At 46.7% G+C, this 18,153-nt stretch overlaps 1 protein-coding gene across 2 annotated transcripts in view; it reads right to left on the minus strand.

Annotated features, from left to right (window-relative positions):
* Positions 1–629: 629 nt before the first annotated feature.
* LOC135899788 (uncharacterized) overlaps positions 630–18,153 on the minus strand; it is a 180,556-nt gene continuing 163,032 nt past the window's right edge. For both annotated transcript variants that reach the window (XM_065429118.2, XM_065429116.2), the window contains 4 exons: positions 16,604–17,082; positions 8,139–8,517; positions 7,509–7,626; positions 630–4,086 (listed from right to left, as the gene is read on the minus strand). In XM_065429118.2, coding sequence (XP_065285190.2) covers positions 3,956–4,086; positions 7,509–7,626; positions 8,139–8,517; positions 16,604–17,082 — 1,107 coding nt within the window. In that variant the 3' untranslated portion in view covers positions 630–3,955. The remainder of the gene's footprint in view (positions 4,087–7,508; positions 7,627–8,138; positions 8,518–16,603; positions 17,083–18,153) is intronic.

The following is an 18,153-nucleotide window of genomic DNA, read 5'->3' on the forward strand; positions in this document are numbered from 1 at the left end:
AGAAACGATAAATTAATGGAAATGAAAGTGGATGAAACAAAAACAGCTTGCCACAGGTGGGGAACGATCCCACAACCTTCGCATTACGCGGGCGATGCTCTAGCAATTGAGCTACCGCGGCGCCGTTTCCCCATCCACTTTCTTGGGTAATTGTGTTTGCTAGTAGAACTCTGGGAGTGTTAGCCAGCCGCACTACTCACAGACCTTGGCGGCGGATGTGAAACATCAGTTCTGCTTCAGGCGTCACGAGAACGTGATCATTTTGGGTGAAGGCAACCGGTCAATAAACCCACACATGCTACCTGAAGGCATCAGTGTTGCCGGATTCGAGACCCTCGTTGTGTAATAACGAGAAGAAAGGGGCCTAACCGAGGGGCCTGATTTTTACTAGTCATATCATCAGCCAACAGACACTGACACCAAGGACAACATAGGGGAATTATTTGTGCTTAATGAATGAAATAAAAAAAACGGTAAATTAATGAAAATGATATATATATATATATATATATATATATATATATATATATATATATATATATATATATATATATATATATATATATATATATATATATATATATATATATCACTGTACCACAGATTTCTACCGCTGGAATAGCCGCCGATTTTCCCTCCGTCAATCCCCACCGATTTCGATTTCGATCCATTTGTTGCATGTCGCACCAATATTCACAAAGACTGACCCCAGAGGGTGCAAAATACACGGCAAGAGGCTGGAGGCCTTTCGGTAGCACGTATCAAAGGACCAATGTGTGTCTACTTCGTTTAGTTGAGGGTGGATACTACTCGGCCAAACAAGGAAGAACCAATAAAATAGGCACCACACATTGTTTCAGCGCGCAGTGTTTCGCATTCACCTCAAAGAGTTGTGCAACGGCAATCGTTTCCTCAAATGGAAGACACTAATGAAAAGTTCCGTATCTCGGTTTTCGACAATTTTGTTTTCGCTGAGACCCGCGTTCGCAAACGCAAGAATTGACAAAAGAAACAGGCGAGACACACAAACAGCAACGAGAGCATGGCGTTCTCATCTGTGTTTGTGTGTTTCTTTTGCTTCTATTTGACAGTTTGCGTCGAAAACCTCGGCAATCATTCGATTCTCGCTACATCCGATGTCGGAGGCTAAAGGCGGCAAGGAATCAATCTGCAAATAAAAACGCGTCGCCTCGGAGAAAGCTGAAGCTCGTACATCGCACTTTAGTAGCAAATAACACGTTGAAGCAGCGTGCGGTAGTACATAGGCCCTCAGTACAGACAACGGCATGAAATTCAGGACTCAAGAGTGCTTGCGTATAAATATACGGGGAGGACAACAACAACTATGGTCAGGATGGCTGGACGTGTGGCGATATGTTATCAATAAAGAATGTCCTTATACCAGCCCATGACTCCTGCAACATCGCGTAATTTTTTTTCCGGGACCAGAGCTTCCTGCGGTGGCGCTAAAATCTGGCAAAGTGTTGATTTTTCTGATAACTTTCTAGCCACTGCGTATTAAATAAGTCTTTTGGCACGCATGTACTGTGAAATCCAAGTCGAACGAACATGCATTGAAAAGAAAACGTGAAAATGAATGAACCTCTATGATATATCCCCATGGGATGCAGGGGTCTTCCATTAAAATACGTTTAAATTTAACGAACAGCATTCAGTGGTGGGCCACTTATCAGTTGTGCAATTTTTTTCTCACGTTTCCCAACATGCGCTGGGTAGGTAATGAATACTCTTTGTCTCCAAATATTGACTTTGAGAAGTTCACGGTGACAAGTTAAAATCAATTACATCATTCGTATTAGCCATCACGATAGTCTAAACAGACAAGTGCGAATGTCACCAGCACATTTAAAGCGCATGTTAAAGTGCTATAGGCATAGCGGGTTGACGAAAACCATGAAGTTTCCTAAGCAAGAACTCGCGATAACTCCTAAATGACCATTAGGCCCGACGTAAGAATGCTCTCAAAACCCTTTACTTAGCAGCTTCAATGGTACTACGTTTGCGGAGCTACGTACTACTCATATATAAATAACAGAATTTGTTCCGGTCGAATCATATATAAAAAGTATGAACTCACGCTCATTTGCGTGTATAGCGACGACGTTAGGCACGTCAAGAAAAATCGCACGTGGATGTAATGCTTCAGTTAAATTGCGGGCATGTCCTGCATTCTTTAGTCAGCGTCTCATATTACTTGCCAAAGAAAAATGGGCACAATAGGAACAAATGGATCTTCCTTTGTCGTTTGACCATTTTACGCGTTCTAAACAGAAGAGATTACTCACGGCGCTCTGTATTCAACACGAGGTACTGATTTTTTTTATCGCGCGGCTCATACAGAATTTAAAGATTCTTTTATCACCCTTGCAAGCCTCCAATAAAAATGATGAAAATAATCGTTTGCACATCTACCTGACATTTTTTTTAAAGAACCACTTATTCGCGCAGAACAATGCTCCGACAAAGGTTCATTCTCGAAGACCTGCCTTCTATAGTCAGGTCTCGCGTCTAAGTGACGCTGGGTGCTCGCACCGTCATTGCCGTCGTTTCCTGAAAGGATGCTTCAAAAGTTCCAAAAGTCAGGAAAGCGACAGAGGGCGAGGAGAAAACGGCTTTATGAATAATGCGGACAAGTAGAGGATGAGGTCGTTCCTACCGCTCTAGGCTGACAAAATCTTGCACGACTTGAAGAAAACAGAAGGAGTTCTTCCTATTGAACTTGTTTAGCTGTGCGTGAACGACTCTAAAAAAAGAACACAAAGAAAAAACGATGTTATCGTAGAGGAACTGTAGACAAGCAGGCGTACCGCTCGCATTCTTATGCAGCCATTGTGAAGCAACCGGAAGAAGACAAAGGAAACATTAAATCTTGCCGAGTTCGATTCGAGGCCTTGCTTCTTAATAACCGCGTTCATTGGGCCATTCGCAAGCTTTATACCTACATTGTCTGCCACCGCTGCCCCAACAAGCTGTTATCCAAGGCTAACGTTGCTTGAAGAGGAGTCAAAAAGCTAACAGTCAGAAAAATTCTGAAGCTATGTCGTAGATTGTACTGTCTCAAAGCCAACTTAAAGAATGCCAAATAGTGCTTTGACTTGCTTGTTCGTGGAATGCAACTTGGCGGTGCGATGTTTTGAAGGGCGTGCCGTGAGAAAATGAATTTATAGGGATAATTGCATGCCGATGTTCTATGTTTGCTCACAAAAAACAACAAAAAACAACATGAACGATGATTCATATGACAAAGCTACAAGAACCAAAATAATATGAGTGATGCAAGAGAGGGGCTGTGATCACTACCTATGATAGAAATAAATGAATGCACTACACGACGCCTTTGAATAACGTAGTCCGGTACGAGGACAGCCAATCGACTAAGAAATTCGGGCTGCAATCAGGCAGTCGACACCTTCTCAAATTGGCTTGCCTTTTATATGCTTCGTTGTTAGATAAAGAAGTGTCTAAAATGTTCAGCACTGCGAAAGTACGCGAAAGAAGGAAAAAAGGACGGAAATAAACATAAATAACCTGATAAAAAAACAGAAATGTTCCAAAACTGTATACAATCAGCTCTTGCTACGATTTTAGAACGACCGCAGGAAGCTCATCTTGAGAACGCGAGTTCTGCGTTCTTGTATATCGGAAAGCGTACGGGGCATTGACGCTCAAAGCGGGGGAGGACATCGAACAACCTTCAGGCTACAAAGGGGCGTATACGGTTTCCCAGGCACATCTACAGGGTCAGGAGTAGCGGGTGGCAACATGGGAATGGACAGGGTCCCGGAGGAAGTCACGTTCTACGAGACACATCGTATTCCTGCGAGATTTCGCCGCGCCTCTCGGGCAGCGCATAGATGACCGCTGGGAAGACAGTAGAGATAGAGAAACACGTGGCGGCAGAGGTGGCGCAGAGAGGGCGCTGGTGTCGGGCCGCTCATGAGCGCGGCAGCGCCCCCTTGCGCGCCATGGCGGCAACGTTGCGCTTGTTCTCGCCGCGGGGCCTGCAGCGCTTCGCAAGGCGCTTAGGCCTGTCCTGGGGCCAAGGAGACGTCGCCTCGGCAAAGTCTGCAGGTTCAACGAAAAAGTCGAGGGGAGGAAGAAAGAGAGAGAGAGAGAGAGAACGATCGTGCGTCAGTGGTACTGTCACGTATATGTCACGTCAGTGGTACCCGCTGTTAAGCGAGTGGTATAAATGGCTGGGGACAATAAGTTTTTCGTATATGTTACGTCTGCATTGTGTTGCTTTTACAGCGGAGCTGTATACTGCTAGGGTACCATAGAATTTTCGCGTCCCCACACAAAAACTATCATCACCAATGGCTCACAGAACCGTCAGGCAGATGCTACATTAACTCAGCAAGGTGAAACCGACAGGGCTTACATTCTTTGGAATCACCCATACAACATACAGAACAACATGGCGAAAACTCTCATCATCCATGGTTCGTACAACCGTAAGCAATGGCTCATACACCCGTAAGCAAGCAAAAAGTGCAATGGCCCATACCCCCGAGGGCTGAGGCTACAAGCACTCATCAAAGTGCAGCGAAGAGTGCGTACATTCTTTGGAATCACGCTACAACGTGCGTTGTCGGTGATTTCAATGTGGATGTGCCGGTACCGAAAAGGGAGTGGTTTACGCGTTTCTTTTTTAAGACATTTCGCTTGCGGTGACACACCGATCTAGCCCAACCGACCACCCAGCGGTGCACGTGCATCGATTTGGCCTTCTCAAAGAATGTGTCTGCAGGTGCGAGCATGCCGATCAGTGTATACCATAGCTACCACAAAGCCATTGTGGCCGTCGTTACTAAGTGTCAATGAGTAATAGAATAAAGTCTTCACCACAAGTTTTCTTGTACCCCAATCTTTACAGCTCCGGTGATCCCCATCTTCGCAGGGCGGGGTGGCCTTAATTTTTTTTGGCTGGTGACTGTTTATCGCTGGATTATTTATTTTTATTTACTTTTACATACTGCGGCCCATTTTTGGCTATAGCAGGAGTGGCGATAACATCATGTGCCAAGTGCAGAGAAAAAAATTGGTCAGAGTGCAAAGAACGGACATTTCCGCGCAATGCATTCTAACATTCAATTGCTGAGGAAAAAGAAAGCAATGCTTGCACATGCCACTTCTGAATTGCAATGACAAAATATTTAGGTTGTGAGAGATACGGGTGCGGGAAGGTTTAGCAAACTTAAATTATTTATCTGAGTGGGTACAGCATGGAGAGTTAATTATGGCGTGCACGAACTTTATGCTATCGTTGTGGCGACGTGTTTCCAGAGTGGTTAATTCGAGCTTAGAGAGGGTAGAAGAAGGTGGAAAATCCCTATCGTAGCGATGGCAGGTAAAACGAACAACTTTCTTTTTTGCGGACTCAATCTTGCTGGTATGGTTTTTATGAAAAGTGTTCCATACTATAGATGCATACTCAAGGATTGGGCGGATCAGTGTTTTGCATGTTAGCAGTTTCTCACTTTTATCTCCAGTTGTCGCTCAGCGCAAGGCGCACCTATTGCATCTGGAACCTCCGTGACGTGGCTTAAATTCATCAGGGCATCGGATAAATTTAACAGATCGTTTTCACCATTGTAGAGCGGCACATTCTCAGCGGCACACACCTAGTTATCCAAGTTGGCGTCAAAGACGTTCATCGAAAAGCGGCACACACCTAATGCCACATGCCCAATCTAACACTAGCACAGACTGAGTAGCAGATACCGAGTGTTTCGAGTCAGCGTCAAATAGTTTCACTGAGCAGCGGTATCTACCCAGTGTTGTATCTAAAGCGAGCCATGTCGGCTCGAAAGAGGTTCGTTGAAGAGCGACACATATGGATACATTGCCACGTACTCCGTGACCCAAATTGGTCCGGCGACTCACGCACATCGTCTCATCAATAATGTGATTTTACTTTCTTTTGCATTTACCGCCTGCATGCGTCGAATCGGACGCTTACTCTACTACTGATGACATCACACGACCTGCATTATTTTATTTTATTTTTTCTTCTATCCACCTTCTTCTAGGGCATTTTGTTTCCTTCGTCCCATTCCCTGTAGAGTGGCATGTAGGCGGAAATACGCTAGCTAAACACTCTGCCTTTTCTATATAGAGCTTTCTCTCTCTCTCTCTCTCTCCGATGATTGGTTTCGAATCTTGCTCCCTCAGCACAGCCGCCCGATGCACTCAACCGTTCGACCATGGACTGCCGAGTGGCCCAGCTAGGCAAGTAAACGGTTAGAGGCATAAATACACAGATTTATAGACAGGTAGTCCCAGGAAAGTGCGTGAAAAAGCCTGAGAATGATAGAGCATTAATAAAAAGACGATTACAGAGATAGACCATTCTCGAGTAATGGAACAACCTTCCAGTCACATCAGTCACTACACTGGACTGAAGCACAGCTCTGGAGTTAAATTTATGGGAATACAAGCAGAGATTACAGACCTGGAAGGCATACAAGCTTCTATGCACATTTGTTTCGAGCCGATAGCCAAACAAATGTACCTCGTAAGTCCGTTTTGTCACTCAGCGTGGATTCCACCTCGTCAGTTGCTTACGTTATCGAGTCCGATTTTCCAGTGAATACAAAGTGCTTTTCTTATATCTGTCGGTACTCCGACCGATAATACTTGATAGTTAAGCCGCCCGAATTTCGATTCGTCATAAGTACGCAAAGCACATTATTGTGAGTGGAGTCCCGACATCAGTATCTCGCTTTAGACAAGAGGAACTCATCGAACTTGCATCGTTTTCTGTAGCATCAGACTCGCCATTCGAGTAACGGGCCTCGGTGATTCGCATTGTGCCAAGAATATTTATGCTTCCTTAGAATAATCGCTACGCACTGGGTTGAGAAGGACGACGTGACCCAAGTCTGAGCGATTTGTTATTAATGATCACTGCCGATCCACTTTGGCACATGCAAAGTTCAAATACTTTTCACGCGCGTGCAAGGTCAGCTGAAGCAAGCGCGCAAATTACGTCCATCTATGCAAATGACAACTGAAGATAAGCACATGTGTCTTTGCTTCGTTAAAAAGCTCATTTTATTTTCTGTCACCCTTACGTTAAAAAATAAAAGGAAACTCACTTCAAAAATGTACTGCAAATATAATTCGTAGACCCAAGGCCTCTGCCTCAGAGTGGCATGCCTTAAAAGCCATCTTCTTGCGATATGTGTCAAAATACTTCACCACCTTTCAGCAAAGGCTCATTTCACAAGTCCGAAAGCTGTAAACTGACTACACATTTACACAATTTCATTATGGCCATCTCTCTCAGCCGCTCACTCGCTCAATAAACAACAGACTCACTGAGTGAGAAGGTCAAGAAGGTTTGACTCACGAATAGCATTTCGGGAAAGAAACCGGGACTCCTAAATACCTGCTGACAACTTCTGCGCTCAACATTTTGGAGACTTACACGTCATTTCCTATAGAAAAGCAAGCTGGATGCATTCATAGACGCGTACACTCACCGGTATTCAGCAAGGGACGACGGTAGTTGAAAGGTGGAAGCCTGCCCATTCTGGCCATGTGTCCCAAGTTTCGTTTGACTTCCTCCAGTGATGGCACCAGTAACAAATCTTCCGCGTCCTGCGACATTCAATACAGACAGAGCAACTGAACACAACTGAACTGTGCGACCACTCCTGACTGCGCCGTGAACGCTCACATGTTAGCACCCGTTTACCCTCCATCGGTTTAAATTTTATTTTACATTTATGTCCCTCCCTTTTTCGTAAGGCAGTACCCGCCGTGATCGAGCAGTGGCTATATATGGACTGTTGAGGTCGCAGATTCGATACTTGGCCGCGGCAACCACATTTTGATGAAGGCTGAACGCAAAAAAAAGATAACTTGTTATTGTACTTCGATTTAGGTGCGTGTAAAAGAACCCCATAGGTGGGCAAAATTAATTCTTCACCCTCCACTACGGCACTACGGATTTTACTTTCGGGCATCCCAAAGTAAAATCAATCAATCAATCAATCAATCAATCAATCAATCAATCAATCAATCAATCAATCAATCAATCAATCAATCAATCAATCAATCAATCAATCAATCAATCAATCAATCAATCAATCAATCTAGTATAGGCACACCTCGTCGTCATCGTCGACGCACTCGGGTGTCTCGGAGGCCTCGTCCTCGGGCACAAACCCTTCTTCCTCCTCGTCTGCGCTGGCCTCGTGGGCCTGAGAGCCCGAAAAGCGACGCAAAAACTCGGCCCTGGTTCCTCGCGCCTCTGAGGGCGCCGCCGCTGCGGTCGGAGGCAGCCAGCCGTTGCGCGCCAGGGCGGCCACGTTGCGCTTGGCCCGCCCGGGCGACGCGTGCTGACGCGCGGCCGATGTTGACGCCGGCTCTCCTCCGAACCGCTGCTGCTCTTCGCGCTGCGTTTCATCGTGCTGTTGCTGCTGCCGCCGCCGCCCTTGGCCGCTGGAGACGTCTCTTCGCACACGCACAGACGGCAAGAACGAGAACCTGCGTGGAAGAGAGAGGAGAACGGGACCGACCAGTTCATGGAACGCGATAAGCCAGAATTTTGTTTCAAGCTGCCTCCGCTTCAGGTGACACCTACATCAAAGAAACAACCCATCTGCACATGACTTCCGCGTCTAGCGTCTTTCCGCTAGCTAATGTACAACTTGTCGTAACCTCAATCTTTGGGCGAAAAGATCTCTCCTTAACAAGGGCTCAAAAACATATATAGGTAGGACACGGCGTTCATTTCTGAACGGGATGCTCATTAGCGAAAGTGATAGAAATGCATGCAGAAGACTTCTCGTGCATATTTTTTTCTAGGCGCCTATTGCGAATATCTACATGCCGGAGGCGACGTGCTGCATGCTTCCGCGTGTTAGGCTAGGTTGAATGACTGATAGTAATCGCATTCATGATAGTCTGTGTACAAGCACGCCATAGGCCCGCGTGGTTAGACCAACGTGGTGGCCTTTCCCTGCCAATTGGAGACGTGCCATTGGGCGTCGAGACCGATTGTGACGTAGCGGATCGAGCAGAGGAACAGCCGGAATATTATTACCCTACTGAACTATCGTGGCTAACCACGGATTCTCCCAGTTGTTCACCTACTAGTCTGGTCAGTCAACGGTACATCCGGGTGGCATAAGGTATTTTTTGCGGAACGTCAACTTCGATGAAAGTGTTACGCTTTCGAGGCGTTAATTGAAATCGTGCGTTCTTCCGCTCTCGCCGGTGACCAGCGACCATGCTATCAGCAACAGCAAACAACTTCACTTTGTGACCGACAGCAAACATCATCTGTGTCTTCACACCGCGAATTCCGCGTACAGTGAGCGTGGGGTTCTAGATGACACATACAGCCAGCGAAACAATGAACACAAATGCGACATGATTAACCGTGTCTCGGTAGGCCAAGTCACGGGCTTAGTTCGTCAGAGCGGAGTCACACTGTCACAAGTTTTACACCATTCATTCACTTCACGATACCTTCGAGACGATTACAGCAGCCTAGAAAGTGACATTGAACTCACTGCTCCAAGAGCCTCTGGTGGTCGCGCTGTGCTTCACTCGCATGGCCGTCACCACGCCCGTGGACCATGACCTCTTCGTGCGAAAAAATGAAGGGAATCCTACGATAAAATTGGGGCTGTGTATTTGTTTGCCCAGCCACAAGGAGGAACGCTGGTAGTACCTTTAAGGGTAGGCCTCAGCTGTAGAAGACGAAGGTGCTTCCGAAAGAGTGTTCTCTTCTTTTTCCCTTGTTTTACTTCCTCGCGTTCATTTGTGTACCCCCAGCACCGGGCAAGCGTGTCTGTTGTTTTCTTCTAACACCTCTGAAAACTTGGTCACCTTTAGGTACGATCAACTCGAGCTTTGATAGCCAACCGGTGAGTAAATGTTCTCAAGCTCTGGCAGTGGTACTCTGGACTGTCAGAACCATCGAGACTACCTACATTTGTGTGCTTCTACGTCATATTCGACGTGATTGGTTTTGAAGCCTGAACTTCTTAAAACGTTGTCCCTTTTTGTCATGATATGGACAAGAAAATTTAAACGTAAATTATTTGCAGATAATTTTTCTTATAATTCACAGCCTACAGTTCTTGAATTGAATAACAACCCGGTGGCTTAGAAAATGCTTATGGTCGGTTACTTGCCACATGAGGAACTAATTGTCCGAATTCTCCACGAAAGTCCACAAAATGCTCGTTATTGGAAAACAGCGCGACACTATAATACTATAACAAGTATGAGAAAAACAAAATAGGTGTTATAAGAGCGGCCTCGCAAGTGAAAAATGTAATGAAAACGAGACATAATGAAGCAACCAAGTCAGGAGGTCAAAGACCACTAACAGCAAATCTTCCAACTTGTACGAGGGAGAAAACGAAGGCACTCATAACAAACAAAACAAAAAGAAACAATCTCAGTCAAGATGCTTGCGTCTGGCAGATATATAACTCAGAGTACAACCCATGGATGAACGGCACCGAGAGACCTTCCGTTCTTACCAAGATGCAATGCTTCGACTACTTCTGTTTTCAGTTGATTAATATGATGAAGAGTGATAGTTCAAGGATCAGAGGAGGCAACACGCACACGATCCACAGCGCACCTGCAACAGAAACTGAGCCATTTCGAAGTACGCTGTTCGAAATTTTCTGATAATAATAAGCCCCAAAGGAAAGACAACTTCTGAACTTCTTTTCATTTCAATCTAATGTGTTCGGCCTGCACATCTGTGGGCTCAGAGCACAGTCATTATGAAGTCACCATTGATTTCACAATCGATTCAGGACTAGCCGAAGGGAGAATCGAGTGCAAAGAGACGTGACCTAGTTAATATTCTTACGTCAGGTGAGTACAATTTCTATGTGTAGCCAATGATATTGAGTTCTTTACCCACTTCGTCGTATAGTTAATCTATGCCGACTTCAATTCTGCAGCGTTGAAATGTCCTCGATGCCGTCTTACCGCTTCTCCATGGCCAACTTTGTTTTAATGTTCCTCAAATTTCCTTTTCATTTTCTTATTTTCCATACGCTTTTGAACCCTTTTTATCATCAAACCATCCTGGTGCCCCCTCCCCTGTACCCTCTGGCCCTCTCCCCTTTGCATCCGTCTATAGCGTTTAACGTTACTCGGATGGTATTCAACGGCCTACGAGTTTCGTCGTTGCATCATTCGTTTTAATCATATCACTTCAGCTGTTTTTTAACTACCGAAGGTTCGAGTTCACAGTAAAAAGTTTGCCAATTTCATATGGTGTCATAAGCCGGACGTATGATTGATCCTCAGTGTTTAATACTACATACTATCGACAGGCTTTGCGGTGACGATATACTGTGATGACCAGCTGCCCAACATGAGCTAACGGGCGCGACTTCTGCCACAGCGGCGGCACAACATTGCTGCGGAATTCTAAAACGTTGGACTACTTAACTTTAGCCACCCGTTGAATACCTTCAGGAAATCGAAATTATAACTAAACTCTTGAATACAGCGACTCTCATAACGACTACACAGGTATGGGACGTAAAATATCCTCAATCAATTGAGCAATCTCTTTGCAAAGCAGTCTTGAAACAGCTGGCCAGTTCTAAATGCGAAGCATTTCTTGGACATTTACCACTTTGACAGTATCTATCTAGCCGCCTAAGTCTTGGGGCTCTCGTGGTCATTTCGTTAACTTGGTTGGTACCAAATTTGGCATACTATGACAAGAGTGTACGAGGAACATAAATGATAGGTCATGACATGAATATCATGAAATGTGTATCATGTAGGTCATGAAACAGCCGCCTAAGTCTGGGTTCTCTCATGGTCGTTTCGTTAACTTACTATGTACCAAAACTGGCATAGCGGAACAAGAGCGTATTTCGAACATAAATGATAGGTCATGACATCAATATCATGACATGCGTGTCACGTAGCTCATGAAACAGTCACCTACGTCTTGGTGCTCTCATCGTCACTTCGTCAACTTGGTATGTACCGAAATTCGCACAGTATGAAAAGAGTGTATGACGAACATAAATTTTAGGTCATGACATGAATTTCATGACGTACATGTCATGTAGGTCCTGAAGCAGCCGTCTACGTCTTAATTGGCGCTCTCATGGTCATTTCGTTAACTTGGTAGGCGCACTGCCTCACATAACATCGATGCCCACAAGACGGGGGATCTGCCGGCTTATTTTTTCATCTTAAATGGCAGCAGTGGTGGTGGCCATGAACGTTGTTTACTAAAACATTGGCCGCCAAATCTCCAATATGGTAAATATCTGAATTAAGGTGCCAGTGGATCAAAATGACTTATCGATTGTTAAACTAGTTTGTTGCACCAGGTGAGTTTCACTAGAAAAGCTTGACCAGCAATACGCTCCTTATGCTACTGCACCACGAACAGAAAAGTAAATCACCCGTGCCCTGCAAATCAGTGTGGCGGAGGAAGGCAAGCTGAAAACGCAGGACTGCTCACAATCCCGGGCCCTTGAGAAACACACTACAACGAATTATTTGAGAGGGTAACATGGGTTATGCGAAACTCCTCAGGCAGGCTTTCCCACATATTTAGTTTGACCTAACCACGTCGGTGGAGCTCGGTTCAAAATCGCAATTAAGGTGTCAAGATACGAGCTACTAAAACGACTCTTGATACCTTCCTTCCCTCGCACCATCCAAGATTTCGAAACACGTGACTCAGGTTTAACAGTGCTATTAACTGGATAGCGACCATCATGGTTAAGTTAAGTTGGCCGTGTCGTAAAGCTTGCTAACAGAATTTTCAGTTCACTCTGTTTATTCCGGTGTGCACAAGTTATGGCATGTGACTAGGCGATAAAATGAGGGACGGAAGTAAATGAGTCGAAGTAAAAGATGACGTAATAATCGTGCAGGAACCTGCCGTTGCATGAGCATGCGCAAGGGTGATGACCACTCAGGGTAACAGCGAGTAGCACCACCATGTTCTGATACGCTTGTTTTTTTCGGTGTTCGTTTATGCTCTACTTCAGCAGTTCCGCGCAGCACTGTGGAAGTTGCAGGCTTCTTTGACCAATCAGGGGGGCGAACACATCTTAAACGTGCCCGTCCGCACTCTGTCGTCTGCTAGCGGCGAGCGCTGCAGTGCTGGCGGTGGCTGCAACTACGCAGCGAGGTCAGCTGTTGTGATAGCGGTGATAGAAAATTCGTTCCATATTCGCTCTGACATAAAGAAGGCATGCGGTGTCAAGATATTCAGAGATACAGATGAGGAGGTTTGGAGAGACGGCGGAATCGGATGGTTCAGCAGGTGCGCTCGGTCAGAACGTGTCGCACGGAATGGTGTCGCCATCTTTTGAGTCCTATGTGCATGGTGCCCTAGCTGACATTCGCAAGTGCAGGCATTTTCTTAATGAAAATTTGGGCCCGTTTACCGCACTCCTTCCGAACATTTTCAAGCAGTTTCAGCGCCAACTCATTCGTTCCTTTCGCGTAAAAAGGCAGTTTTGAACGATACCACGCAAGTACGTCTGCAGACGACATTTTTTTACGAAGGAACGAAGCACTGCCCATGAGGGAGTTCTCCGCGGTGTTGTGGCTGTGCCGAGTACACGCATGAACTTAGCCACGGACACATCAATTACTTCTTTGTACTTTTTAAATGCAAATTAATGTTTGTACGGAAGTGCTGCAATAATTATATTTTGTTCTCTACACGTTACCATTCGGACAAATGGAGAACTCTATTTTTAGTATCACATAGCCTCAACAAATATTTTAGTAAAGGACGATGCGAAATTGCGCAACAAACCGCCCTGCGATCTGCAGAGAAGCTTTCAACACCTGCCGACAAGACCCCTTGTCGAGGTCATTTAGTTGTCCGCCGAGTTCCGAACTGTGGCCCTACATCTTGCTGCGCAAGAATCTGTGCTGGCGGGTCGCGTGGCCTAGGTTCCCCTGCACGGAGCTACTGAAGCAGAGTATAGTGTGCGCGCCTTCGCGATTATCTGGGCACATTGGCGTACGGTGTCCCCCTGAAGAGGTGGTAGGCTTAACCAGCAGGAAAACAATAGTCAAAGACAACTTGGTTCCATCCGCCAACGTCACTATTTCGTGGCTTTTCTTTATTAATTTAGCAATGAATACATGGCACCAGGCTTCCACTGTGTATTGGGATTTAGGCTGGGCTCTAGATTATGGAATCAGAATTATGCACCGGTTTAAGCAAGAAGGCCTTCACGCTATCCCTCCAAAAGTGCAACTGCGACCCCTTCGAACTAACAGCACATTCAGCTACTCGACGAATTCACAAGATTAAGAGACCTAGCACAGTGATTGTCATGATTCTGCATCGATTGTCGTTTATGTACACGTGTAGATTCTGAACATCGGCACAAGTGTAATAAGAGCAGAGAAATACGCCAGAGTTTAGTTATATTAAACACGTGTATATATGCCATAGTTTCCTTACGTCCTCGTTTGCCCTCAGCACGACATTTAGTCTATGGTTTACTGAACTGTAGTTTGCCATATTAAGTGACACCAAAAATTATCACTGTTCTTTTTGTAACAGCGTCCAGGTACAAGCAAACAGTGAGACAAGAGACGCATCTGCAATGCTAATGCTGCGGTGACGACAAAGCTTGAGCAAGCGTATGTCAGCACGGCACGACAGGTCAAGCGTGCGACCTCCTGCCAAAGCGCCGCCCCATGTAATGCAAAACACCGTAAAGTTAACAGTACCAGTGCTCGACGCAACACGAGCCACTTCAAAATGAATGCACACGCTATTGAAACAGTCGCCATGCAATGTTTCCAAACTGGGGAAGTGTTCACAAAACTTTTCTTGCGTAAATCTCGTGGGCGGTTGACCATCAATGTGATGACTGTTTTGTCATCGCACCAATCATTATAGAGCTTTGCATGATACGTCGTACGTTACCGTGATACGTGATAAATTAGGCCCCCAACCCTTGCTCTGCCTCTGAGTGAAACCACCGGAGACATGGCAAGAGATCAACGTGTTAGCACATGCTGTCGTTGCGTACCGTGCTATAGAGCGCAGCATCAACATAACGATGGAGTGAATAATTAGACTCGAAAGCCTCATTCTTCACTACATCTTCGCTAAACGGCGAGTGGTCCACACCAGGAACGCTAATGCTGTAGCGCCATCTGCTAGGTGAAAAGCAAAACGCTTTCGAGGCTCGGTGCCGGTTCTCTAGGCCTAGCTGCGTCAAAGCAAGCAGTAGATCAAAATAAAAATGGTCAAACCTTTGTCCTCTGCATGCGATGGGGCTAAGCAATTGCTAATTTTACCGGCTAACAAATTACTGTTTTTACACAAGAAGAGTCTTTTGAATGCAGACCCTACTCAGTTTCTACAACTACAACGGGCTGCCGCCATTAGGCTGCGTTAAGTCATCTAACTTCAAGCTTAGCTTACAGAAAAAGCGGCGTGGCCGTAGAAGAAGAAACTGGGCTGCAGTGCGACTGCGTATCTGTGCCTGAGAGAGAAATAGAATCGCCCAAAAGCTCTGCTGTCTAATTGTGGACCTGAAGGCTTTATAAATTTTATTGAAGTGGACATGGTAAAAGCTCATTAAGTTGGTTCGTTCTGCGCCTCGAACAAACGAAAGGCATGTGGTTTGATAAGACAGACAAGCCATCGTTCTAGCTGTACAGGAAGTATCCTTTGTTGTTTTTGCTCCAGTATTCCATCTTCTTTTTCTTGTGCGTATGGCGGGTTACGCCCTATAGATGTTTCACGCTATATAGCCCAAAGCAAGCACTACATGATGAAGGTCTCATCAAACGAACGGACTGGTCTAAGAAATCATGTCCGTGCTGAGGATTAATAATTTTAAATTCGCATGAGTAACGGGAGGCGAAAACAGTCTATGGTTTGTGCCTACTGAAGACAAATGTGCAGCTTAGCGAAACGTCGATACAATGTACCAAGACTCGATATTGTGTGTGTGTTTGTGCGTGCGTGTGTCACAGTCGTCAGAATTAAGCAATACGAGTTTCTACACAGGACATTTGGACTTACTCGGCAAAGGCGAGTTAGCAGTAAGCATGCTATTCGGTTTAGCTATTTTTCATTAGCACTGCTCACAGAAGGAGAAAGTTGGTTGCAAATGGGTCTAGCCTTGCACTTGTCACGCCGGCATTTGCTCCTCCCGTGCACTCCGTTCGTACTGCCCTTGCTGGTCCTCTCACCTGGCAGTGTTTAATGCCACTCGAGTAATACTAAATTTAAGCCACTTTATGACTCTGGCACGTCTAGCTTAATTTATGCACATAAGTGGAACAGACACTATATTCCGATTGTTAACCACGTAGGTCCACAGTTCTCTCAAACTTTCAATCGGAGTCACAGTTGCATCGTTTACGTAACGCTTCACCACATCGATAACGATAGGCGCCGCCACGAGCGCCGCGCGCACAAGAGCGGGGGCAAACAGGCTAACTATGCCTAGCCGTGCGCATCGAAGGCAGCGGGTGCAGCACGGTGCGAGCGGGAAGAGGGTGCTGCTGCGTGAGGACGGGGAACAGGCAGGACAGAGCAGCGGGGTGTATGCACCACGGCTTTATCCACCTATGCGGCCCGATGTAGGGGAAGATGGCGGCCTCGGACAGGCGGCCCAGCGCCTCGACGACGCCCATCTTCTCGGGCGCGTCGCCCTGAAGCGCCTGGTCGCCCGCCGCCGTCCAGGCATCGGGTCGCCAGCCATGGCCTCCGCCCTGGTGCTGACGCAGCATCGGAGGCATGGCGGCTCCCCCGCCGACGGTGGGCAGCAGCCTCCGGCCAGCCATGAACACCCGCGACGAGGCGGGCTGCAGGGGCGAGGCGGCCGGGCCGAGCTTTTTGTTGTAGTGGAACCGGGGCAGCCGTCCGCTGCGAGCCAGGGCCGCCAGGTTGCGCTTGTCCGCCGTCGGCGGTGGCAGCAGTCGCCCCGGCTGCTGCGGGCCGGCACCGCCCAGGTCCGCACCGCCATCTTCGTCGCCTCCCGAAGTCTCCATCAGGCCGCCGCCGGCCGCGTACTCGAGCTCTTCGTCCGCCCACGACGTGCCTCCCTGCGCAGTCCGAGAATGCGGGAAAGCGTTGTAGTTGAATGAGTAAGTTACGCATTCGATTGCCTTGAGAACGCCACGTAGTCAGGTAAGAGCGGCATTCATAAAACGGTTCACTGTGGCAAACAATCGTACTGACGGTCCGGGATCAGAGACTGAATTCACGAACCGCTTAGTTTGCAGAGAGAGACAGAGGAAAGGGTAAGCGCAGGGAGGTTAACGAGAGGGGAGGATCCGGTTTGCTCCCCTACGCAGGGGAGAGAGGGGAGGGGGTAGTAAAGTGACAGGTAAGTAGACAGAGACAAAGAAAGGGAGCACAGATACACAGTCACAGTCGGTCACCGCATACTATGACCGCACAGCACAGCAGCACTACAAACATCAGTTCAGGCTACAGCCACTTGTCCAAGCCTGCTGTCCTTATTAACAGCAACAGTGCTCTCGTCACCCTCCACTGCAATGGCTTGTGATGTCGGCATTCTAAATATGATTTTCTCGGTTAAAGTTCTTTTATCAAAGCACGCTATCGCGATTGCGAGCGATCATCTCTGTAAATTGTAGCGAGGACAGTCACAAAGTACGCGTACTCCTCTCTAGCACAGTCCTCACTCGAGGCGTCGTCGGCCCATCCAATTCGGAAAATAAAACACTTCGTAAAAGCCACTCCTAGCCATATTCGACAAAGCACGTTAGCCTGGCGTCGGCAGCGTCTAACTGGGATGCGAAGACGGAGAGAAGAGTCTAGGTGGTGCAGCCGGTTGCCTTGTCAACTTCGGGTGTTCCACACGGAGAAGGTGATATCCTGTGTAAACAGTGGTGGTTTTCTAGCGGAATCTGTCCTTGATAACGGTATCGACTCTTCTTTTGCACCTTGAAGAGCCGACCGAACAACGTTATCGGCGTGTTCGTTGCATATGACGCCGCAGTGACTTGGAAGCCACTGAAATGTCATGTGGTGTCCTCTCTCAGCCAAGGTATGGATTATTTCTCTAATCTGTAATACCAGTTTATTCTTTAGTTTTGTCCTGCTGTTCTTCCTTTCCTCTTTCCTCCCCTCCTTCCTATCTTCCATTT

This window comes from Dermacentor albipictus, chromosome 2 (assembly GCF_038994185.2).
Source record: "Dermacentor albipictus isolate Rhodes 1998 colony chromosome 2, USDA_Dalb.pri_finalv2, whole genome shotgun sequence".
NCBI classification, from domain to species: domain Eukaryota; kingdom Metazoa; phylum Arthropoda; class Arachnida; order Ixodida; family Ixodidae; genus Dermacentor; species Dermacentor albipictus.